The sequence below is a fragment of the Penicillium griseofulvum genome (genome assembly GCF_001561935.1).
Source record: "Penicillium griseofulvum strain PG3 chromosome Unknown contig_80, whole genome shotgun sequence".
NCBI classification, from domain to species: Eukaryota; Fungi; Ascomycota; class Eurotiomycetes; order Eurotiales; family Aspergillaceae; genus Penicillium; species Penicillium griseofulvum.
The window spans coordinates 3,842,366-3,865,150 of record NW_024467471.1 but is presented as its reverse complement, the minus strand read 5'-3'; the positions used below and the strand labels follow the sequence as shown (position 1 = coordinate 3,865,150).

General features: G+C 47.7%; 10 protein-coding genes across 10 annotated transcripts; 5 read left to right on the top strand and 5 right to left on the bottom strand.

Annotated features, from left to right (window-relative positions):
• Nucleotides 1-573: 573 nt before the first annotated feature.
• Nucleotides 574-5,011, top strand: PGRI_023910 (putative RNA helicase/RNAse III; the record flags this gene model as incomplete). Its single annotated transcript, XM_040790104.1, has 5 exons — nt 574-675; nt 913-1,165; nt 1,221-1,368; nt 1,424-2,485; nt 2,536-5,011. The coding sequence occupies 5 exons, from the start codon at nt 574-576 to the stop codon at nt 5,009-5,011; spliced, it is 4,041 nt and encodes a 1,346-aa protein (XP_040647057.1).
• Nucleotides 5,012-5,202: 191 nt separating this feature from the next.
• PGRI_023900 (uncharacterized protein) lies at nt 5,203-6,456 on the bottom strand (the record flags this gene model as incomplete). The annotated part of the gene is made up of 3 exons (XM_040790103.1): nt 5,203-6,085; nt 6,147-6,382; nt 6,433-6,456. The coding sequence occupies 3 exons, from the start codon at nt 6,454-6,456 to the stop codon at nt 5,203-5,205; spliced, it is 1,143 nt and encodes a 380-aa protein (XP_040647056.1).
• A 241-nt stretch (nt 6,457-6,697) lies between these two features.
• PGRI_023890 (pyrroline-5-carboxylate reductase family protein) lies at nt 6,698-7,616 on the bottom strand (the record flags this gene model as incomplete). The annotated part of the gene is made up of 2 exons (XM_040790102.1): nt 6,698-7,002; nt 7,067-7,616. 2 exons carry the CDS (start codon nt 7,614-7,616, stop codon nt 6,698-6,700), a joined length of 855 nt encoding a protein of 284 aa, XP_040647055.1.
• Nucleotides 7,617-8,241: 625 nt separating this feature from the next.
• Nucleotides 8,242-8,680, bottom strand: PGRI_023880 (uncharacterized protein; the record flags this gene model as incomplete). The annotated part of the gene is made up of 2 exons (XM_040790101.1): nt 8,242-8,301; nt 8,360-8,680. The coding sequence occupies 2 exons, from the start codon at nt 8,678-8,680 to the stop codon at nt 8,242-8,244; spliced, it is 381 nt and encodes a 126-aa protein (XP_040647054.1).
• A 3,016-nt stretch (nt 8,681-11,696) lies between these two features.
• On the top strand, nt 11,697-13,191 carry PGRI_023870 (aldehyde dehydrogenase family protein; the record flags this gene model as incomplete). Its single annotated transcript, XM_040790100.1, has 2 exons — nt 11,697-11,726; nt 11,785-13,191. The coding sequence occupies 2 exons, from the start codon at nt 11,697-11,699 to the stop codon at nt 13,189-13,191; spliced, it is 1,437 nt and encodes a 478-aa protein (XP_040647053.1).
• Nucleotides 13,192-13,538: 347 nt separating this feature from the next.
• PGRI_023860 (amidohydrolase) lies at nt 13,539-15,142 on the top strand (the record flags this gene model as incomplete). Its single annotated transcript, XM_040790099.1, has 5 exons — nt 13,539-13,910; nt 13,963-14,207; nt 14,256-14,462; nt 14,517-14,571; nt 14,633-15,142. 5 exons carry the CDS (start codon nt 13,539-13,541, stop codon nt 15,140-15,142), a joined length of 1,389 nt encoding a protein of 462 aa, XP_040647052.1.
• Nucleotides 15,143-15,253: 111 nt separating this feature from the next.
• PGRI_023850 (glycoside hydrolase family 88/105 protein) lies at nt 15,254-16,357 on the bottom strand (the record flags this gene model as incomplete). The annotated part of the gene is made up of 1 exon (XM_040790098.1): nt 15,254-16,357. The coding sequence occupies one exon, from the start codon at nt 16,355-16,357 to the stop codon at nt 15,254-15,256; it is 1,104 nt and encodes a 367-aa protein (XP_040647051.1).
• Nucleotides 16,358-16,975: 618 nt separating this feature from the next.
• On the top strand, nt 16,976-18,855 carry PGRI_023840 (uncharacterized protein; the record flags this gene model as incomplete). The annotated part of the gene is made up of 5 exons (XM_040790097.1): nt 16,976-17,386; nt 17,449-17,726; nt 17,780-18,298; nt 18,352-18,563; nt 18,614-18,855. 5 exons carry the CDS (start codon nt 16,976-16,978, stop codon nt 18,853-18,855), a joined length of 1,662 nt encoding a protein of 553 aa, XP_040647050.1.
• Nucleotides 18,856-20,036: 1,181 nt separating this feature from the next.
• PGRI_023830 (putative endo-1,4-beta-glucanase) lies at nt 20,037-21,267 on the top strand (the record flags this gene model as incomplete). Its single annotated transcript, XM_040790096.1, has 4 exons — nt 20,037-20,223; nt 20,289-20,634; nt 20,688-20,862; nt 20,908-21,267. The coding sequence occupies 4 exons, from the start codon at nt 20,037-20,039 to the stop codon at nt 21,265-21,267; spliced, it is 1,068 nt and encodes a 355-aa protein (XP_040647049.1).
• Nucleotides 21,268-21,725: 458 nt separating this feature from the next.
• Nucleotides 21,726-22,646, bottom strand: PGRI_023820 (NPP1 family protein; the record flags this gene model as incomplete). Its single annotated transcript, XM_040790095.1, has 4 exons — nt 21,726-21,826; nt 21,888-22,214; nt 22,289-22,353; nt 22,417-22,646. The coding sequence occupies 4 exons, from the start codon at nt 22,644-22,646 to the stop codon at nt 21,726-21,728; spliced, it is 723 nt and encodes a 240-aa protein (XP_040647048.1).
• Nucleotides 22,647-22,785: the final 139 nt, after the last annotated feature.

Genomic DNA, 22,785 nt, shown 5'->3' with positions numbered 1-22,785 from the left:
TTGTTCCTCAATTTTAACCCAGTCGATACGTTGAGAGTGTTGATAGTGTTGTAGGACCTGGGTTCCGGGGAGGGAGTTTCTAGAAGTAGCAACGACATTAGCATGGTAATTAAACGAGATCAGGGCGGAATTGTAGCAAATTGCATTTCCAAGACCAATGCGATCGTTCTCCATGGAAATACCTAAAATCAAAAACGCAAGCCTTGGGCTAAGTGTTTGCATAAGTTCGCGGACAATGGTAGCTTCAGATGGGGAGATAGTGTTATGGGCCCATCTTTCGATATTCAGATACTTCCTTCCCTGTAAGTGCAGGGTATGAGATAAGCAGAAAAGTAAAAGAAGCAATGGGATGTAAGTCTCTTGATGTTTGTCGAAGTATATAATACCTAAAAGGGAATCGAATGGGCCGTGATGGTCATTGGACCAAAGCTGCGTGATGGCCGCTGCACCATGCCGTAGCTCACCCCACTAACAAACAGCTTCCTGGCGCTTGCTTCCTTTCATCTCTCTCCTTTTTCTTTCTTCAATACAGAGTCCATTGATTATAGTCTTATTTCAGACTTGATATTTATCATGGATTGCACGGGTCTGAGTAGTGATGGTGCTGCCTACCGGTCTCGCGGGTACCAACTGGAAATGTTAGAGGCTAGCCGTAAAGAGAATATCATTGTCGCTGTATGTTTTCTTGAGTTTTGAGGCTTGAAAGGATACTGACTGTCGATAGATGGATACTGGGAGTGGAAAGACTCATATGCATGTTTGCAGGTGACGCTCCTTTTATCGGCACATTTTCCTAACTCTTTTGTAGTGCCATTCTTCGGATTATAGATGAACTTGAGAACTGTGATTCCCCAGAAAAGGTGATACAACTCGTTAATTCTTCGACTTGCTTTTAGCTCACATGTGTCACAGCTTGTCTGGTTTCTTGCTCCCACCGTGGCATTGAGCCTTCAACAACATGAAGTCATCACTAGCCAGATCCTCTCTGTGAAAACTAAAGTTTTAACTGGTTTGGACAATGTCGACCGATGGACTGAACAGGGTGTATGGGACAAAGTGCTCAAGGATGTCCGCGTGGTTGTCTCAACCTATGCTGTCCTTGCTGATGCTTTAGGCCATGGTTTCGTTCGCATGTCCCGACTTTCTCTCCTTATTTTTGATGAGGGTACATGACATATCTGATGGTATCGCAAAGTCCATACTAATAACATGAAATGCAGCTCATCATTGCACAAGACGCCACCCGGCGAACAAGATTATGCAAAATCACTACCGTCCTACCCTACTAAGGTTCGGTCCAAATGCTGTACCTCGGATTTTGGGACTTACTGCTAGCCCAGTAGTCCGTTCGAGTCAGAATGAGCTTGAGTCAGTCTATCTACCACATGATAAGCCACCCGGCAACTGACCATCTTCCACCCAGGACAATCGAATCTAACTTGGATGCGATATGCAAGACTCCACGTGTCCATCGTACTGAACTTTTGGAGAATACCCATCGCCCTCGTCTTGAGCGTGTTAATTATATACATTTTGATGAAGCACAGTATGGCTTTGGAAGCCAGCTACTCTCATCTCTCATAGAATGTTGCAAGGCCTATAACATAGAGGATGACCCTTGGGTCGAATCATTACGGTCAAAGAATCAGACTGCGGAGCTGACGAAGGCCCTCACTACAGGTAAGACCTTCTGTAGCGAGCAACTGAGCATTTTCCAGGCGCGCAGCCGTCATATTTACGAGGAGCTTGGAGGTTGGGCTACCGACTTCTTCATCAGCACTTCAATTGACCAACTCCAGCTTTCAATCCAAGATGCTAGTGAGATGTCACATCTGGACCAAATGGAGAGAATTTACCTCTTGGAACTGCTGCGTGCAATGCCTGCACCAGGTTCAGCCGAGAGTGATCACGTATCCATCAAGCTTGAAATGCTTATCAACTTTCTCGAAAAAATGGATGGGCCTGGGTTTTCTGGACTACTCTTCGCAAAGCAGAGAGTAACTGTTAGTGTGTTGGCTCGAATTTTATCTTTACATCCCAAAACTAGAGATCGCTTCCAGTGTGCCGCTTATGTTGGTTGGGCGAGTGATAGAAGCCGCAAAAGCTGTCTTGGTGACCTACTTCATCGTGATATGCAACGGGATACTCTGGATGAATTCAAAGCTGGCCGCAAAAATCTCATTGTCGCCACCGAAGTCCTCGAAGAAGGGATTGACATAAGCGCGTGCAATATGGTCATCTGCTTTGACAAACCTGCGAACCTCAAGTCCTTTGTCCAGCGGCGTGGGCGTGCTCGTCATAGAGAATCTACATATGCTGTCATGATCTCAAATGAGGATGAGTTGTTGAGTCTTCACAAATGGCAGGAACTGGAGCAGGCTATGATTAAAGCGTATCAAGATGACGAGCGACATCGTCGGGAACTTTATGAACTCGAAGCCACCGACGAAGATGTCAAAGACATACTATGGGTGGAAAAGACGAGGTAAGTTGAATGAATGTCTTCTCTTGATATTTACTGACATCCGTTGGCAGTGCTCGGTTGACGGCGGACGATGCAGTGCAGCATCTACATCACTTTTGCGCTGTATTGCCAGTTGATGAGTTTTGCGACAACCGACCAATGTTTTCCTTCGAAGAGAACAGTGCGGGATTGCTTTTGGGCACAGTCACATTGCCAAATTCGGTGCATCCGACAGTTCGACGAACAACGGGGAGATCTTGGTGGCGCACAGAACGAGCAGCCAGAAAGGATACTGCATTTCAAGCATACAAAGCTTTGCATTCATATGGGTTAGTCAATGACAATCTTTTGCCGTTGACACGAAAACCAGAGTTGAGATTCACGGAACAGGCAACTCTCCCATCCATTATCCAAGCTGCAGAACAGTATGACCCTTTTGTAGAACTTGCACAAGGCTGGTCTTCCCGCCAACTGTGCCAGACACGCTTGAAGATATATAGTAATGGTTGTGTCGATGAAGATCTGGCTATCTCCCTAGTTTTGCCAAGGTTGACCCCGACGCCGCAGCCTATTCCTCTCTACTGGGAACCTGAAACCTCCATGAAACTCTACTTTGATCCACAAATGACGGATTTTGAGGCCACAATAGAGACATTGGATCAAATGAGAAAAATCACAGCTCTCTATCTACAAGCTCCAAGCTCACGTCAGCGAGGAGATGACCGTGACTTCGTGGCTCTCTTTGTCCCCAATATCTCACATGACCGCCTGGGAGAATGGCTTGCGGTGTATGAAGGAAAGGAGCCCGCGCTGGAAGCCTACTTGAGGAATCCAACTTCGCCGCCCATGGGTATCATCCGTGACCAGTCCAAATTCAGCGAGCCACGGACATTCAGCAGATGGATTGTTCCCACCGAAGTATCAAAGTCATCGCCTATTGAAATTGAATGTTCATCACTTCCCCGTCGACGAAATCTCCTCCAGGTGCGAGCCGTGAATGTCGCTGAAGACGGAGAGGTAGATGCACCAAAGAAGTCTTACGTCCTACCTGCTTCGGCTTGCATTATCGACAAGCTCCCAGCAAAACAGGCTCTCTTTGGACTTTTTATCTCTGCCATTCTAGACCGGCTGGAGGCATCATTGGTCGCACATCGATTGAACGATACCATTTTGAAAGGAATCGGAATCCAAAATATCGCTCATGTCATTACGGCTATCAGCGCGCCGATTGCACAGGCCAGCACCAACTATCAGAGATATGAGTTTTTTGGTGACTCCGTTCTCAAATTCACCGTTAGTTGTCAGCTGTTTTTCCGGAACACCAAGTGGCACGAGGGCTACCTCTCAGAGAGCCGTGACAAACTCATCCAAAACACTCGCCTTGCCCGTGCAGCCCTGGACACCGGCATTGATTGCTTTATTCTAACGAGCCGATTCACCCCTCGAAAATGGGCTGCACCGTTGATCAGGAACAAGTTGGACGCATCAACAGCCAAAAGAAACATATCAACCAAGGTCCTGGCAGACGTTGTGGAATCTCTCATCGGCGCAGCATATGTGGACGGCGGAATTCGCAAAGCGCAAGCCTGTCTCCATCGCTTCTTGCCAGAAATTGATCTCTTCACAAATGATATTTCACCCCCCATTCTCCCAGAAGGGAAAGGCGTGAGCAACTTAATCAACCAACACCGACTAGCCGGTCTGATCGGGTACACTTTCCAAGAACCAGCCCTCCTAACAGAGGCACTCACGCACGCATCCTGCGAGTACGATACATCAACACAATCGTACCAACGCCTAGAGTTCCTCGGCGATGCCGTCCTCGACATGGTCGTCATGGCAGTGATAGCAGCCCACCCCGTGGAAATGGATCAGGGTCCAATGACACTGCTCAAACATTCCGTCGTGAACGCCAACCTCCTCGCTTTCTTCTGCATGGAGCTATGCGCTCCAGATGAACCTTCCCACATCACCCAAATCAACGGTGACATCAACCTTGTGCCACAATATGACCAGATCCACTTATGGCGTTTCCTACGCTCCCATGGCCCTAACATCAAATCCGCTCGGGAAGCATGTCTCGAGCGACACCAAGGTCTCCGTGGTGAGATTCGCGAGGCCCTGGAACACGGAACTCAATACCCGTGGGAATTGTTCGCCCGCCTGCGCGCGGATAAATTCTTGTCGGATATCATCGAGAGTGTTCTTGGGGCGATTTTCATTGACTGTGGGGGTGATTTGAATGTGTGTCATGCATTCGTCGAACGTATCGGTTTGGTCTGGTACATTCAGCGTGTTATTGCCGACGGGGTCAATGTTGTTCATCCGCGGAACATTGCCCAGAACATGGTCAAGGGAGCAGGTACATTGGTCTTTAAGAGGAAGAGGGTCGAGTCGGGGGGTGTGGCTACGTATCGGTGCTCGGCGATCGTAAACCAGAATGAGATCGCGCTGGTCGAGGGTTGTGCTTCTGCCGAAGAGGCTGAGGTTAAGGTCGCCAATGTTGCTATTGAGCACTTGACGTTACACCCGATGGTTTCTACATGAGCTCGAAGTCAATGATTTGGAAATTGGCGTGCTCCGAATGACCTGAATGATTTGTATGATTTTGATTTTGCTAAGATACATAGATACCACGTGAGAAGTGTTGGATTTGGACTCCGGGAATACCTTCAATAGAATTGTAAGCGATGTAGCCAATTGGCATGGCCCAAATAAATAAAGTAGTCAAATCTGGTCTACTCCTCGGCCTTGTTTCCCTTTGCACCGCGCTTGGACCGTCGGACAGGGGCAGGCTTAGGTGCCTCTTCCATCTGTTCCTCCTCACTCGAAGCCACTATCACACCCTCTTCCATGCTCTCGGAGGACTGAGTATCCGTCTCCGCCTTCGACACAGGCTCCCAAGCTCCCTCACCTGGCACAGCATCTTGACGCAAGCTGCTGAGGATCTTCGTTGTCTCACTTTCCACGCCATTCCAAGCTCCACAGCTACAGCACCGCCAGCGGCCCAGCTCTTCCGGTGTTTTGATCCCGGGGGGTGCCTGACCGTTCACGAGCCGGCACGCGGTGCACATCATGACCATCCGGTTGCGGGGTTGTGTTTCATCTTCTCCCAGCAAAACGTCCAAGAGACGATCGTACCAGTGTGGCTGTTCGATGTATTGACCGTTCTGGGTGAATGCGTTCGGTGCAAAGCCAGGTTGATCGGTGGATGTTTGGGGAGGGAGAGAGGGTGGGAAAGAGGGCTGCTGAGGTGTTTGCGGTGCCTGGGGTAGCTCGAGAGGTGGTGATGGAGAACTGGGGAATGGCGGGTCATTCTGGGTTTGCGGTGCGGAGGGACGCCGAATGTTCGCAGTCGGTGGCGGAGGGAGACCAGTGCGGGCCACGTGCTGTTGCTGCTGGGCAGGCTGGCGTGTCTCGTCCTGTCCCTTGGCCGGTGAGGGTTTTGGGGATTCGCCGCCATACTTCTCTAGCAATTGCTGAGTGGAGTTGTACTTGGTCGCGACCTTGAGCTTTTCGATGGTCTCCTCGCGCTGCTTATGGAAATCGTCGAGGCGGCGTTGGATGCGGGAAATTCGGTAGTCGAAGATTCTAGAGCTGAGAGTGCGCACACCGTAGATCCTGGAGGAAGAAGAACTATATGTTAGCGATGTTGGAAGGTGTTGATGGAGGGCAGACGTACAGCACCGGCCCGCCTACTATGGCTGCATATTCCTTGACTCCCCAGCTCTCCCATCCTAGTATGAGGGCGAGAACGATAGAATAAAATAGATAGGCAAATGTCGAGTAGAGGGTCCACAGAGCTTTGATGCGCCGGGAAGACTGACGTTGCTGGTCGAGTCGCGCGGTAGCCTGGGCGATCTTAGTCGACAGCGTGGATAGGGTCTTCTCAAAAGAAGCCGCAGAGTTGTCATCGCCCTGGGTAATGTTAGTGGAAGTAAAGTGAAACAAGTAACCACATAACTCACCTTCCAGGGCCAAAAAGAAACCATTATTGTACATACATAATATGCCTGTGAAGAAGAAGCTCCAACTGTCAAGCTGTTCCAAGTTTCTGGAAGGCGATACGCACGGGCCACTGTGGTCGGAGTCGTGACTCCAATATTGGGCAGTCTACTTAAGTCCACGTAAATAGGGGCTAATTGTATTTTGTTTATTTGTTTCATTGCGCATGACTATCTTGGATATCATTACACAGATTCCAACTATTTAATTTTTGTTGAGTTGCTCTTTCTATGGCTTGGCGAGGGTGTTTCCAAGCTCAGCAGCTCGGGTGGTGGCGGCCTGGACAGACTTGTCGACAATCTCTTTAAAGTTGAGAGACTCAAATGTCTGGAGAGCAGCATGTGTGGTGCCGTTGGGGCTAGTCACATTCTTACGCAGCTGAGTAGGGCTGTCGGAGCTCTCAACCAACATCTTGCCCGCACCGAGACATGTCTGTGTAGCCAAGCGAGTGGCTTGTTCTTCGGGGAGACCTAGAGCAGTTGCACTTGCAACCAGGTGCTCAACCATGGCAAAGAAGTAGGCAGGTCCAGATCCTGATCAGGTTAGATTGATACGCGTTGATGACATGCCGTATGGCTTTTGACGCAGAAGACTTACCGGACAGTCCAGTGACAACGTCGAGAAGTTCTTCGCGGTCTACCCACTCAGTAGCCTTGCTAACACTTCCGAGCATAGCATTAACAAGCTCCTTCTCGCCCGCTGTGACATCCGCACTAGCGAAGGCACCCGAAGCACCCTCGCCAACCAAGGCAGGGGTGTTGGGCATCACGCGAACAGTGTGGGCCGTACGGCTATCGCTAGTCGTCAACCATTCCTTCAAGCTATCAAGAGTAATACCCGCAGCAATGCTGACGACAACGGGCAGAGTAGCGCGGGGTGACCAGGCACCACCGAGCTCCTCGCACACACCCTTGGTAACCTGGGGCTTGACGGCAATGATGACCAAATCGGCATCACCTCCAGCCTCGACATTGGAAGTGGTGGTGCGCACTCCGAGAGCGGCCATCTTCTCGCGGTTGACATCCCATGGCTCCGAAACGCAGATATTCTGCTTGTTGACGCCTTTGCTCAGCAGGCCGCCAATGATGGCGGAGGCCATGTTGCCACCGCCAATGAAGGCCAATTTGCTCTCTTGAAGGGAAGGCATTGTATAGATATATAGCTGAAACGGTTCGGTTGTCTAAGTGAGTAAATCGGGGAGTCCCGCACTTATGTAAAATCTTAGTGGGGTATCCGCTATCGCACCGGCCCGGTATTGCCTTCTACCCCCGTCATTTCGATTCCTGCGTTGATTCTTTTTACCTCATATCTGATTTAAGAGTTTAATTGTGACTCTAAGCAGATATGATATATCCCGAGGTCCCCTTGTCTCGGCTACAACTGGTATGTATATACACTTTCAAAACAAAGGCGGGGTAAATACACATTGAATTCCAACCTGAAGACATGCCATCGTTAGGAATCATTGATTCTGTCTCTCCAAAATTGATGAGTTAACTAACTAGCCTTCTTAAATAATCTCGTTTTACTCTAAGAACCTAGAGGAATGACGGCTGATTGATCAGTCTAGCATGGAATAACATCTACTTTTAGGTTTGAGATTACAAACATGACATCGTCTCCTTGGAGGGTTGGGGATATTTAACAATAACATTGAAAGATATGGCTCTTAATAGTACAGGTAAATCATAGTATCTCGGAAATAACAAAAAGAAACTCCAAAGCCTCAAGGCTTAATCATTCGTAACTCGTGATGGTATACAGGGTATCAATCAGTAGACACGGTGTGCGCCACGTCCATCAGTGCCATGCATGCGGCGGGTTCCAGCAGCCTAGTTTCAAATGTTAACTCAGATTCAAGTTCAACCATAAGAGTCATTCGATGCTTACCTTGATTGCGGGGCGATGCGTCAAGCTTCCTTTCAGCTTCAACATAGCGCCAGAGACTTTGTCACCAAGAGTGGGCTTGCGGTGATGGCGAGTATGCTTAGGTGTTGCATAGGCGTGCTTATGACCAAAACGACCTCCAGTAGGACCAGTACGAGCACTGTGGCTAGTATGACCAGTACGGTGGCCGTGGACGGGATTCTGGTGTGTTGTCGTTGTGGTTTTGACGGTGCGCGATTTCGCATGTGGCCCCTTGAGTTTGGTCATCAGTGTAGGCTTGGTGGTGCGAGTAGTTGTGGTAGCGGGGCGACGACGGTGAAACATGATGATTGATTGATAAAGTTGGTATGGAGTTTGGTATCGGATGTATATTGAAGACAAGATTTGGTGTAGTAGATTGCAGTGTAGTAGATTGTAGTGTAGTAGATTGTAGTGTAGTAAGTTGATCTGATATGTATAGTTATGTGGGAATCAAGTTGTTTAAATAAGCTACAGAGGTATAGTAATTCCTGCTATTTACTTTGATGTCAAACAAAACGTACGCCAAGCATCATATCGCCTTCGAAGATAGTAGGAGGTTGACGAAAAGGCGCTCAGCCGGCTCGTCATCCGAAGGACGATCTTTTCTAGGTATCCAGTCAACTCGCACAGGCCAGAAGACAAAATTCTACCTAAAATAACAACACATGTAATTGGTAGTGTGACTATTTCATAGACAAGAATATATATTGCTTAGGTACGTCTCAATGATGGCATAAACAAGATTCTGACAGACGTAGGCAAGTTGTAGACCCCTCCACGGTCATGTCAAATGATGAGACCGGGGATGATGTCACAGGGTCTGTGCGCCAAGACATCTCAACCCGTCAGTTAAATCCTTCATACATATGTTGTATGTGTTAGAAGATATCACGGTTATACTTGATTTGTGCTACATGCACATCATGTCTCTCAGATGTACCGTTGCCTTTTGGGTCTGTGAGGAAGAATGAGATCATTAAAATGAAGCACAATAAGATATTATCTTGCAAGCTGTAAGAACTATGCAAGGAGGGAGGAAATGGCGACTGCAAGTATTAGTACAGTCAATCCAATGTGACCCATGAGATACCAAATAGTTGTCTAATAGGACTTAATACGGGTCAAGTTCTTCGAGGCATCGAACAACAGTACCAAATTTAGTGTTAACTACAGTAGCACCCACGTAGTTACCCGTTTTATGGTATGAAATGAAAAGCAAGTAAACAGTCTAGATCTTGAAGGAGAAACGCAATGTACAACATAACATTTCGATTGATCGCGAAAACCTAAACTATATAAACCAAAGGACATCGTTATATATAACCACCTTTCTGTATGTAGAAAAGACGAATCCTATCTAGGACGCGACCGTCCTATTGTCGTATATATCTAATCAGCGCGCCTTGAACCGACCCAGATATGTATCCGTAGAACTGATCGCATGAGCTGCGCCCGTGTAGTCTAATCAAAACACATCGATTAGTCACAGATTATGGAACAGCATGATGACAAATTAAAATTTCACAATTTCAGCAACTCAGAGACCAGAATGAAACAATGTAGAAGGACACAGATTCAACACATTCTTTGCAGAAAGGGAAGAGGTCAATCATCATAGAGACTGTATTTGTGGCTTGCGGGGGCAGGGGTATGGGCATATTTCAGGGGTCGATAGTTACCTGGACCAGTCGGAGCACTCCGCCAAGTGGGGGGCGATAGGTGGCGGCGGGAACCCCCAGGCGCCGGTGTAAGCCACAAACTAGTACCTGGAGTGTTCCTGAAGTTGCAGCTAGTTAGGTTTTGTGGAATATGGATATTATTTATAGCGATCTGTCAGTTAGTTACAATGTAGTGGCGGGGGGCAGTGGATTTGTTTCGTCTATAACCCTGGAACGACTCCGAACGAGTACACGTCAAAAATGATAACGTGTTATTCGGGTGAATGCCTATGACTTCAAGGAGGGTTCGAGAGTTGAAACAGAATTCCCCTGAGTGGTCTTAAATACTTGCAGGGCTAGGGCATCGGCCCTATTCAGAAATTTACATGGAGAACTTTATTATGGGGAATTTTGTCATTGATGGAGCCGTATGACGAAGCTGTACCCACCTATATGAAGTGAATATGCATTGGTACAGAGTATGTATATAACTGTTAGATAAATCTCATGGTAGAAAGACTACAAATGTTCCTATAGTAATCTTGTCTACAAAGTGAAGGCCTTGGATTTACCCATTTCAGTCGTTACTTGATCAATACCTAAAGGAGGTCTATTGAATATCAGCTAGAGTATCACGTGGGCCGAGATGCATGTACAATATTTATAGGGGGCATTTTGTAGGAGACATTTCTAGAGATTAAATGAACTGTTCTACAAGTAATGCTTGAAGTCTACCCAATGAGCCTCATTAAGCGCCTTGATATTGGAAAGCGGCTAAAAGAGGAAAGACCCACCCAGGGGAAATATGCTGACATAATACAGATCAGATTGGAAGGTTCAACCTTCCCTTGCATATTTCAATGTGGCCTGCTTCTCACACCATGCAAGTGGTCATAATCACTATCACCAGTATTTGTGATTAATATTGTTAATCCGTCTGAATGCAAATCAACAATATGTGTAGGCTCGTATATATGCACCAGGCCGTGGTGTACTGAGGTGCCTCCTAAGGCTCAGCGCCCTGCGCTCCGTCGCTACCTACTAACAAATGCACGGCAACTTTTCATTAGTATCTATCTCATCGATATTGCGTAGGCTTGAATACTATGTTGTACATACTCCCTGCCGAGTCTAGCGCCCTAGATGGCGGGATACATCTAGTCAGCTGATCCCACCGTACGTTTGTCTCATGAACGCCCAAGTCCTGAAAGATGAAGTGCCGCACTCGAATCCCGTGGCACTTGACATTTTGGCCCCCACATTGACAGCTCCCCGGGGCTACTCATTCATTGGTGGTTCATGAAGAGGAAGCTGAGGGGGATCCTGATACCCCGCTGCCAAGACGCAAATTTTTTGAGGCTAGATGGCCGAAGCACAAAAGAGCGGGAAATGCACCACAGAGATCGTCCAAAACATGCCATTTAGAGAATATTAGCGCGAACGAAATGCACTGATGTCTGCATACGGGTCATGCCAACTTTGAGGGTATTTGAGGCGCATTTCGGTAACCAATTGCAGCTTTGGGATGCCTCTAGCATGCCATCAATACGTGTCATCAATGCCTTTAGCCCCGATTGTGAGATAGCTAGGCTCTATTTAAATCAATGGTTTCCACTCGTTCAATGCCAATCTGCTAGTATTGAAAGTTAAAGCTACTCAAAATGACTGACGCTAAAACATTAGATTTTTCTGTGAGAATCTCTAAAAGCTCGATGGCACCGATATCATGACTTATCTTTGCTGAAATAGACATTCCATAATGTGATCAATAATCAATTGACTACGACATCGGAAACCCGTTATGGAATCAACCCTGCGAACACTGAGCCTAATCCACCTGTACCTGTTTCCACCCAAGATGATCTTGACAAGGCCGTAGAGGCGGCCCAAGATGCTTTCAAGAGCTGGTCCAAGACCTCTTTTGAGGAGCGACGTAAAGCCCTGCATGCGTGGGCTGATGCCATTGAATCCAACGCCGAGGGATTCGCACAAACCCTCACAATGGAACAAGGAAAGCCACTGACTCAATCATCTACGGAAGTGGGTATGGCAGGTATATGGATTCGCGGCCTCACCGCCATTGAAATTACCGATAATGTCATCGAGGAAACCGAAGATAGGAAGATAGTGCAACGCCGCAAACCCATCGGCGTGGTGGGCGCCATTGTCCCCTGGAACTTCCCTGTCCTTCTGGCCGTCGGTAAAATAGCCGCTGCTGTATATACCGGAAATACCGTTATTGTGAAGCCATCTCCTTTCACACCTTACTGTGACTTGAAACTGGTCGAGCTTGCGGCCAACTTCCTCCCTCCTGGCGTGATTCAATGCCTGAGCGGTGATGAATCCCTTGGCCCGTTGTTCACTGCCCACCCGCGAATTGAGAAGATCAGCTTTACTGGATCTATTGCCACTGGAAAGCGGGTCATGGCTGCATGTGCTACAACTCTCAAGCGAGTTACGCTCGAACTGGGTGGTAACGACCCGGCAATTATCTGCGACGATGTTGATATCGATGCCATTATCCCCAAGATTGGAATTCTTTCCTATCTCTGCTGCTCGCAGATCTGCATGATGATCAAACGACTTTATGTTCACGAGAAGATCTATGATGAGTTCTTGGAGAAATTAGTCACGTTTGTCAAGACCCTGAAAGTCGGCCAAGGCACCGAGGCGGATACCTTCTTCGGACCTGTCCAAAATGAAATGCAATATGAGAAAGCCAAAGACCTGTTCAGCAGCATTGGTACTGAGAATCTGAAGGCTGTGCTTGGAGGCTCCATTGAAAAGTCTTCCGGGTACTTCATCCACCCAACCATTATCGATAATCCACCGGAGACATCGCGCGTGGTACAGGAAGAGCCCTTCGCGCCCATCTTGCCTATTATGAAATGGTCTGACGAGGACGAGGTCCTTGGGCGTGCCAATGCTTTGGACACCGGATTGGGAGCTTCTGTCTGGAGTAAGGATTTCGAACGGGCAACTCGCATGGCAGATCAACTCCAGTCCGGCGTCGTGTGGGTGAACAGCCACTTTGATGTGGCGCCCAATGCTCCCTTCGGTGGGCACAAGCAGAGCGGTATGGGTGTCGAATGGGGTCTTGATGGTCTGCTGGCGTACTGCAACTCCCAGACTCAGTGGCTGAAGAAGAGTTTTTAGTTCCTAGTATAGTGTCTAGTTTGGATAAATTGTTTGGATCTTGACACCAGAAACTTGGAATAGTTCGATTTGATGGACCCCATTCCTCAGTATATCCCGAAATATTAGATGTCACCCGTATCATAGGCAATGTGTCAACCTTTTCCAAGCTTCAATTGTTATCTTATCACGACCTGTGTTGTTTGTGCATCGGCAGACTCCGTCTCCCGGTTTTTTTCGTCAGATGCGGGGGTATCGAGTTTGACGATATAAGTAGCCCTGAAGCTGCATTAACCAGGAACTTAACAGGAAATCTCTGTGATTGCCGGTAACATTTGATTTCGGGTTTTCAGACAAGACAATTCGCCATGTTGTACACTAATGGCACTGTTGTGACCGTGGATGCCTCACGCCGTATAATTACGGACGGAGCAATCCGCGTACTAGGCGACGTGATTGTGGATATTGGCAAGACAGATATCCTTAAGGGAAAGTACGTAGCTGACGAAGATTGTGATCTATCTGGTCGGATTATCATCCCAGGGTTGATCTCGACTCACATGCACACAGCACAGACGTTGCTACGAGGCACAGCTGACGATCTCGAGCTGGTGTCCTGGTTATGTGAGAGGATCTGGGTGTTGCAAGGTAACTTTACTGCGGCGGACGGATACGCTGCAGCACGACTAAGTATCGGAGAGATGCTTAAATCGGGGACTACCTGCTTTTTGGAGAGCATGGTACTGTATCGCTTGATTGTCCTCGAGTACTTGGAGGCTAACCTCAATACAGTTTGCAGATCGATATGGCTTCGACGGGCTATGTCGCGCTGTTCAAGAGAGTGGCATCCGTGGCTGTCTAGGTAAAATTGTCATGGACATTGCAAAATATGCCAAAGACGATGCCTGGGCCATGCATCCTGGCCTTGTTGAGAACCGTGAAACATCCTTGCTTGGTACTGTGAAGATGTGGGAGAAGTGGAATGGTGCGGCCGACGATAGAATTAGAGTCTGGTTTGGTGCCAGGACTCCCGGAGGGTATGAGCTGAGGCTGCAATTCGGTGTCTCTTGCTAATGATACATTAGAGTATCGGACGCACTTTATAAGGAAATGACCACCATTTCCAAAGAAAAGGGTATACCCATTACCATGCATTGCGCTGAAGTCAAAGCCGATCGTGACTTTTTTGCTTCGGTGTCACACACCCCGATGTCATATTGCAAATCAGTCGGCTTGCTTAGTGACTCCACAGTCCTCGTTCATATGGTCCATCTGGATGACTCGGATATTGAGTAAGAGCTGAATATATGTGACTCCATGCAACAGAGACTAATGATATCATGAAGGATTCTTTCTTCTTCGGGGACGCATGTTGCACACTGCCCAACCTCTAATGCAAAGGTAAGTCGCATTGCTAGTTTTATTCATACGCACAGGGGCTTACCAATCTCACGCCATCTAGCTTGCTTCCGGAATCTGCAGAGTGCCAGACCTTGAAAAGGCCGGAGTCAATATCGGCCTGGGTACAGATGGCGCCCCATGCAACAATACATGTGATCTCTTGCAGGAGATGAAACTCGCAGCTATTATTCACAAGGGGATCTCGCAAGATCCAACTGCAGTTCCAGCCGAAAACGTGCTGGAGATGGCTACAATCAATGGCGCTAAAGCACTAGGCTTAGATGATCAGATCGGTAGCCTAGAAATTGGTAAGAAGGCTGACTTTGTGGCTATCGATGTTCGGGGAATCCACACCCAGCCTTGGTTTAATCCAGTCAGTGCAGTTGTTTATACCGCGAGTGGACGGGATGTTGATGTTGTTGTGGTAAACGGGAAGGTTGTTGTTAAGGATGGAGTGCTGCTGACGATGGATGAGGAGGAAATTGTACAAGAAGCACAGAGAAGAAGCAAGGAGGTAGTGGAAAGAGCCGGGTTGGGCAAGAAGGTGCAGGGCCGCTGGCCAGTTGAGTGAAGATTTAATTTCACACATCACATTTCATGATTCATGATTTTTCTCATTTCACTTAATTATCTAGTGCTCTATGATTCAAGTCGTTGCCACATTTGATCCCCATTTCATTTCTCACAACAAATCACGCAAGGCTTCTCCCAAAGCCATGATCGCCATAGCCTGACCATAAGGCATCGAGGTCAATGGAATCTTCTTGTAAAAGTCAAGTGAGTCACCCATCCCGGTGCCAAAGCTAGTATTCTGCAATTCTCCTTTCTCATCCACATATCCCATCACCGCAGCGATGGCCTTCTCAGCAACAGGACGGTATTGCGCACCGATGTAACGTTTCCGGACGGCCTTGAGGATACCGTAGGCAAATCCAGCGGTCGCAGAAGATTCCAAGTACGAGTCGGGGTGGTCAAGAAGTGTGTGCCATGCACCAGATGATGACTGAAGGCGCTGGAGGGCCTCACACTGTGCCTCGAGGGTATCTATCAGGTGGAGACGGATAGGATCATTTGGTTGGAGGTCGAGCAGCTCGATAATCTCGGGAATGACTATTGTGACCCAGCTATTGCCACGAGCCCAGCGCGCATCGGCAAAGTTGTGTCCACCGTCCTCAAATGTCCAGCCATGGAACCAGAGACCAGTCTTTGTGTCGAAAAGATATTTGATGTGAGTGAGGAATTGCTTTTTCGCCTCTTCGATGTAATGGGGACGGTTCAACAGCTTTCCGATCTTCGCGAGTGGCATGACAGTCATCATCAGAGTATCATCCCAGAGCTGCTGATAGTTCTCTGTGATATACGTGATATGCTGCATCCCACCATAGCGGGTGCGGGGGAGTTCGTGCATTGCCCACTCAGCCCAGGCATCGAGCCACGGCAGATAAGTGACATTGCCGGTCTTCTCGTAAACATAGGCGAGAGTTAAAAATGCGGCCATAGTATTGATATTCTTAGTGGTGCCACCTTCGGCAAAACGGGCAGCAAACCAGTCCTCGATGATGCGCAACAATCTCTCGTCACCCGTCATCTCGTAGTACTTCCACACGCCATACAGTCCAATGCCATGTGTCCACTCCCAACCCTGCCATGACTTTGTATCAATAATTCGTCCATCAGCAAGTGGCAGCAAGAACCGTCCTGTTTCATCTTTGATGTTGACCAAATTGTGAATTAACAGGTTGACGGTGTTATGAATTTCGGGGCCCGTGGGCTTAGAGGACGACATTGTGTGATGCTGGGAGATTGGCTATTGTATTCTTTCACGAGTAAGATTTTCCCACGACTTTTTTTTCCGGGAAACAAAATAATATGTTGCTTCGGGAGGTTCAACGCTCATAAATGTTAGTAGAAGTTGTTCCACTAATGAGCTCTTCAGCCAAACGCCACAAAGCATCCCCGCGCGAACAAAGCGTGATTCGGGTGAGAAAAGACCGAGATTGAAAAAGACAAAATTACCTTGAAACTAAGTTTTCACTAGCTTTCGGCCACCGGGGTAGTAGATCCCCGGATTTCCCTACGTGGTAGAAGACTAGCGTGATGTTCCTCCTTTGCCAAGAAAGCCGGGGGAAACGAAGGAGACGGAGGTGACTGCTTGACTCGGTTTAACTCGATTTGAGTCCCGGTTAATATGATACACCTACCAATTGTATAAGCCACATGACTATTTTAGTCGGCTAATCATCTTACATGTGGTTAGAACAACTTGCAAGGTTCTAGTTGGGATCATGCACGGCCCTTACAGCAAAATCCCACGGTTATTATAAGTCCGAGTGAATATCTCGCTTTCCTGTCCTCGTGTTTCTTGGTCAACTCCGTACTTGCACCTAATAATTTTCATTTTGACATGGCCGAGGGCAAAAATGACCCCCAGCAGGGGATTGAAGTTGCCCCTCAGGACATTACAGTGCCTGCTGAGGGAATCGAAGTAGTGCAAAAGCAGCACACTCAAATTGAGATGGGAGAGTATCAGAACAAACAAGATATCTCACATGTCGAAAAGGTTCTCTCGGGCGATGATCTTGCAAAGGATAACATTGATATCAGCCGTGTCGACAAGGAAATCCAAGCATATGCTGCCCACAGTCAGGTCGACATCGACGAGGAGACTAATACGCGCCTCAAACGTTTGATTGATCGTCGTGTGCTTGTTATCATGATTTGCACATATTTCCTACAGGCTCTGGACAAGGGAACGATGTCATTCTCGGCTATTATGGGGATTAGGACCGATACGAATCTGGAGGATGGGCAGAAGGTATGCGATACTTGTTACGATTTAATCTCCTCACACATACTAAATTTTGTTGCCCTCAATAGTACTCATGGTTGACTACGTGTATCTACATCGCTGTTCTCATCGTCGAATACCCCACCAATTGGATAATCCAAAGAGTTCCAATCGGCAAGTACCTGGGCATCAACATCTGCCTATGGGGTATGATTCTAGCACTCCATGCGGCATGCAAGAACTTCACTGGGCTAGTTATTGTCCGTACCCTCCTTGGTATATTTGAGGCTTGTTGTCAACCTATTTTTGTGACCCTTTCCTCGATGTGGTATAAGCGAGAGGAACAAGCAGCTACCGTAACATACTGGTACGTGGATACTCGTCTACCAGAGCGTGCATATTGATCTAACCGTAAAACAGGTACATGATGAACGGTGCGCAACAGATTGTCGGTGGTTTGTTGGCCTACTGTTTCAGCCTTATTGGAGGAGACAAGGTGCTCAAGTCCTGGCAAGCACTCTTCCTGACATATGGATGTGTTTCTGTTCTCTGGGGACTCTTCGTCATCTGGTGGATGCCTGACTCCCCTATGCGTGCAAAGTGCTTTAGCGAAAACGACAAGCGTCTTATGGTTGAACGCCTTCGCTCCAATCAGACGGGTATTCAGAACAGACAATTCCATGCATACCAGGTGTGGGAGGCGTTCCGTGATCCTCAGATGTGGTGCTATTGCGCTGTTCAAATGTTCACCACTCTCCCCACCAGCGGTCTCGGAGCATTCTTTGGTATCGTTATCAAGAGTTTCAACTTTACTACGCTGGAAACTCAGTTGCTTGCCATGGTGCTTGGTGCCTACATTATTATTGTTCTATTGTCGTCTGCATGGCTGGTGAACAAGTATAAGCAGAACACACTCGTGATGTTGTGCTTCATCATTCCGTGCGTATCTCCCATTACTCATTCTGTAGTGAGGCCACACTAACAGTCCACAGGTCTTTCATCGGAACTATTGTTCTCATGACAGTCGAAAACACCACTTTGCCTACCAAGGTTGGCCTTCTTATTAGTTACTACATCACGATGTCATTCTGGTCTGCCCAAACTCTCACATTATCTATGGTGTCGCGAAATATTGCTGGCCAAACCAAGAAGTCTACTGTGGTTGCTGCCACATTCGTGTCATGGGCTGCTGGTAACGCAATTGGTGAGTATCTCAGTTTCCCTGTATAGAAGTTTCCAGCTAACAGATAAAAGGCCCTCAAGTGTTTCTTGACACAGATAAACCACGGTATCATATTGCCTGGAGTGTTCATCTTGCTTGCTATGCTTGCATGGTTTCCGCTGTCATCTACCTTCGCTTCCACCTCAAGCGTGAGAACGCCAAGAAGGATAAGCTGGTGGCTGAGGCAGGTCTCAGCACCGCCGATCCAAACCTCGTTCATGCATTCGAGGATAAGACAGACCGGGAGAACTTGAACTTCCGCTACGTCTACTAGATACCCTATATTGTTGTGATGGTATGCGATGTGCTTGCTGGTGTACTTGTTAATGAAGCTGTCTTGAACCGCAAAATACTTTTATTCTTCTCAAAAATTGGACCCTCGATTTTGCTATTTCCCGAATACTTGGGTGAGGTGATCAACCATGCTGGGAAACGCATGTATATCTACGAGACATGAGGTCCAATGAAAAGCACCTTTGAAGTCAGCTACCTGTACCTGCATCTATAACCCAAACCCCACATCTTGTGAAGAATCATATAGCGTAAGGCAAAAGCTTATACTTCTCCCGAATATCTGCCGAAGTTGCCCACGTTAAAAATGAGTATCGCTAACTGAAACCACACGCCGAAGTTGCGAAGCTCATGGCAACACTATATATCACTTTTAGCGAGGATCAACGCGGAAACTCGCAATACCTTCGCGGAGTCAATACCTTACCTTCGGCCATAGTCTCCGTCTTGGCGCTTGGTTCAGATATTAAGCCACTGTTACATATCTTGCTCGTGAAGACAACCATGATTTACTCCCTTTTCCTTTTTCCTTTCCCTTCTTTTCTTCTTTCTTCTTTTCCCGCTTGACTTAGTTGGGTAATACTAGATCAACAATGAACAAGTTGAATACATAAGAAGGAAACAGATCTTAAATCACACCTTAGATCGCCTCATTCAACAGGGCCTTTCCCAAAATAATGCCAAGGGCGCCTACCGACACCTTGGAGCGCCAATGTGTCAGCTTTAGATCATAACTCAATGCGCCTGACCCCTCATTAATTGTCAGGACTTCATTCTTCTTGATGGATTTATATCCTGAGCTATCTCGACACGGAGTCAGCACGACATCCGCTGGTGGCGTCGTGACTTCCTGCAGAACTACCCCGTGGCTTGTCGTTATCCCGTGCAGAATGATCACTTTGGTTCTCCTAGAGGCATATGATGTATCCGATTGGTTTGATCCGTTATTCCTTGTAATTGACATCATGAATCCGGGGTAGGTATTTAGCCGGAAGTGCAGCACATGATGCCGAGTCTATACTCCTCTGTCTCACTATAAATATGGCCCTTCGGCAGTTTGAAGAGACAAGCACAAGTAAAGCTCAACTTTGCTACTATCTTCCACTCAATATATCTATTTCTTAGAGACTCGATCTTTATCAAGTTTCCTAGAATACAGACGCAATGTTTACCTTTCTCCGTCCCGCTCTATTTGCATCTCTCGTTGCGGCCCATGGTCACGTCACCAACATCGTTATTAACGGTGTCTCCTTCGATGGATGGGACATAGGAAGTTATCCTTATACAGATAACCCCCCTGATGTGGTGGCTTGGGGTACCCCAAACACTTCCAATGGCTTCGTTGCTCCAGGTATGCTATGCCATTGTTGTCCTCTTTAACCAAAGCCAATTCCTTTTCTAACTTTATAAAATCAGATGCGTACGGGACCTCGGATATCATCTGTCATCTCGAAGCTAAAAACGCTAAAGGTCACGCGGTAGTAGCTGCTGGTGATCGAGTCTTTCTTCAATGGACCCCTGACTGGCCAGAATCGCATCATGGACCGATCATTGATTATCTGGCTAGCTGTGGCGAAAGTGGCTGTGAAACTGTGGACAAGAACACGCTTAAGTTCTTCAAGATTGACGGCGTCGGGCTAGTCGATGGATCAAAGCCCCCCGGCTTTTGGGCCGATGATCAGCTCATTGCCCAAAACTCGGGATGGATGGTTGAAATTCCTGCCAACATCGCACCTGGGCATTATGTCTTGAGACATGAAATGTAGGTGAACTTTTTTTGGTTCTTTGAGAAAGCTTGCTAATCTTGCTGTGAAGGATCGCACTCCATGGAGCAGGCAGTGTGGGTGGGACCCAGAATTATCCCCAGTGCTTCAACCTACAAATCACTGGCTCGGGAACAGACAAGCCAGCAGGTGTCTTGGGTACCGATCTGTACAGCCCAACAGACCCCGGCATTCTCGTCAACATTTACACTTCTCTGGCAAGCTATGTAAGTGTTTAATCAATGCTGGGCTGATGTCTCCCCGGTTTCCAGTCTCTTGCTAATGCGTTTGGTCAGGTTGTCCCGGGACCAACCCTTTACAGTGGTGCTGTCTCAATCACCCAAACCACTTCGGCAATCACCGCTTCGGGCACACCTATCACAGGGACAGGTGGTGGCGGTACCGGTCCCACCACCACCTCCAAGGTCACTACCACAACACTAGCAACTACCACCAAGCCTAACACTACTACTAAGACCACCACTACTACTGCCGGCGGGGGCGGAGCAGCCCAGACACCCTACGGACAGTGCGGAGGATCTGGATGGACTGGACCAACAGCATGTGCGCCGCCAGCAGCCTGTTCTTCCGTGAACGAATGGTATTCTCAGTGTCTTCCAACTGGTGCTTGAATTCCTCTGGGATAAGACGATGTGAAACCTGTGGACAAATGAGGGATTCGAATAGGAGTAGGAAATGAGTGCTATTCATGGAATATAGTGATTGATATCAATCTGAGCCTTTTAAATGTCTTACATGACTTTTTATTGCACCGAGGCTTGAGTAGAAAGATCTGGAGTGAGAGGCCACGCTATATATTGAGGGTAGATACCATTATGTTTTACCATGGCTACGTCCCTTTCTGTTGGGTTTCTATAGGATTTCTACGTGCTGTTCTTAAATATTGCCTAGGTAAACACGCAGATATGATGGAGTTATATGAAGCCGATACCTCGGGGTTGCTCCCCTCCTCTCGTGATATCCAAAGTTCATGTACTATAATTATCCCGTATAATCCACCGGGACAGCACGTCGTAATGACTCTTCCTTAACCTCATGTTCCAAGTCGATGTCCTTCTTAGCTTTGAACTCAGAACGTCGCATTTGCTAGATTTTTGGCAAAATTGGCCTCGTTGAACGGAACATTTCCTGATCCAAAGTCTGTTGTATCCAAGGCATTTTGTACGACCTCTGAATGTCCCGGTTAGATCTCTAGTTACACCATGGGAGTGTATCTTGGATGGCAACTCACTTGACATCGATTCCCAGGCAACCAACGGCTGTCTGCCGCCGACGGTAGTTGTTAGGCCGCAGGCATGATTGACAGGCCAGATGGACTCGTATTTGATCAAAGGTGCAGTCCCATCAAGCGTATAGCCATCTGTACTGCACTCCCAACCACCATGTGCGGATGGGCAAACGGCCAGGATGTTCGCCGCATTTGTGTTGGCAGCGTTGGAAAGCCAGACAATAACTCCTTCCCAATCGTGGCGATGGCCGAGATCAGTGGAGGGGGAATCTTTGGGGAAGTACCAAGAATACATCAAGGCATAGCGGTCGCCGGAGGAAGCACCTCTCACTGTGGATTGCAAACAGAAGCCCCTTGGTCAGTATATCCCGGGCTATATGAAAGAAACTTCTAAAGTTACTCACCGTATATTTGTCCTGTGCTTTTATCGCAGTCACCACTTGGCTTTCCTGTTGGCTTGAGACCAGCACTAAACCACAAATATCAAAGTTAAGCGTCTGGAAACTTCTTGAAAGGCATTTTGCTCACTCACTTTGTGTTGCCATTTGCATCTACGCCTGGGAATGGGACGCAGCCATTGACAACATGTAGATCTGGCTGGTAGGCCAAATAGAGACCTCCGGTAGCTCCGGCTGGAACTGTCTGAGGAAGTCCTACAATGTCGTCGGATCCGACTGTTCCTCTACGTGACAACTCAACCGGGCTAGCCGTAACAGGCAGCACAGCGAGAGCAGTCAACCCGGCAATAAGTCGGGGAATCATGTTGAAATAGAATGCTGTAGTGAGCTCATCCTACAAACAGCTTCCCTCGATATTTATATTGTAGTGTTCATCCCGTATGATCGGCATGTCTCTTATCTCGTGCTCTCGCTTTCTGCAGGGGTCTTACTCCGGTGAAAAC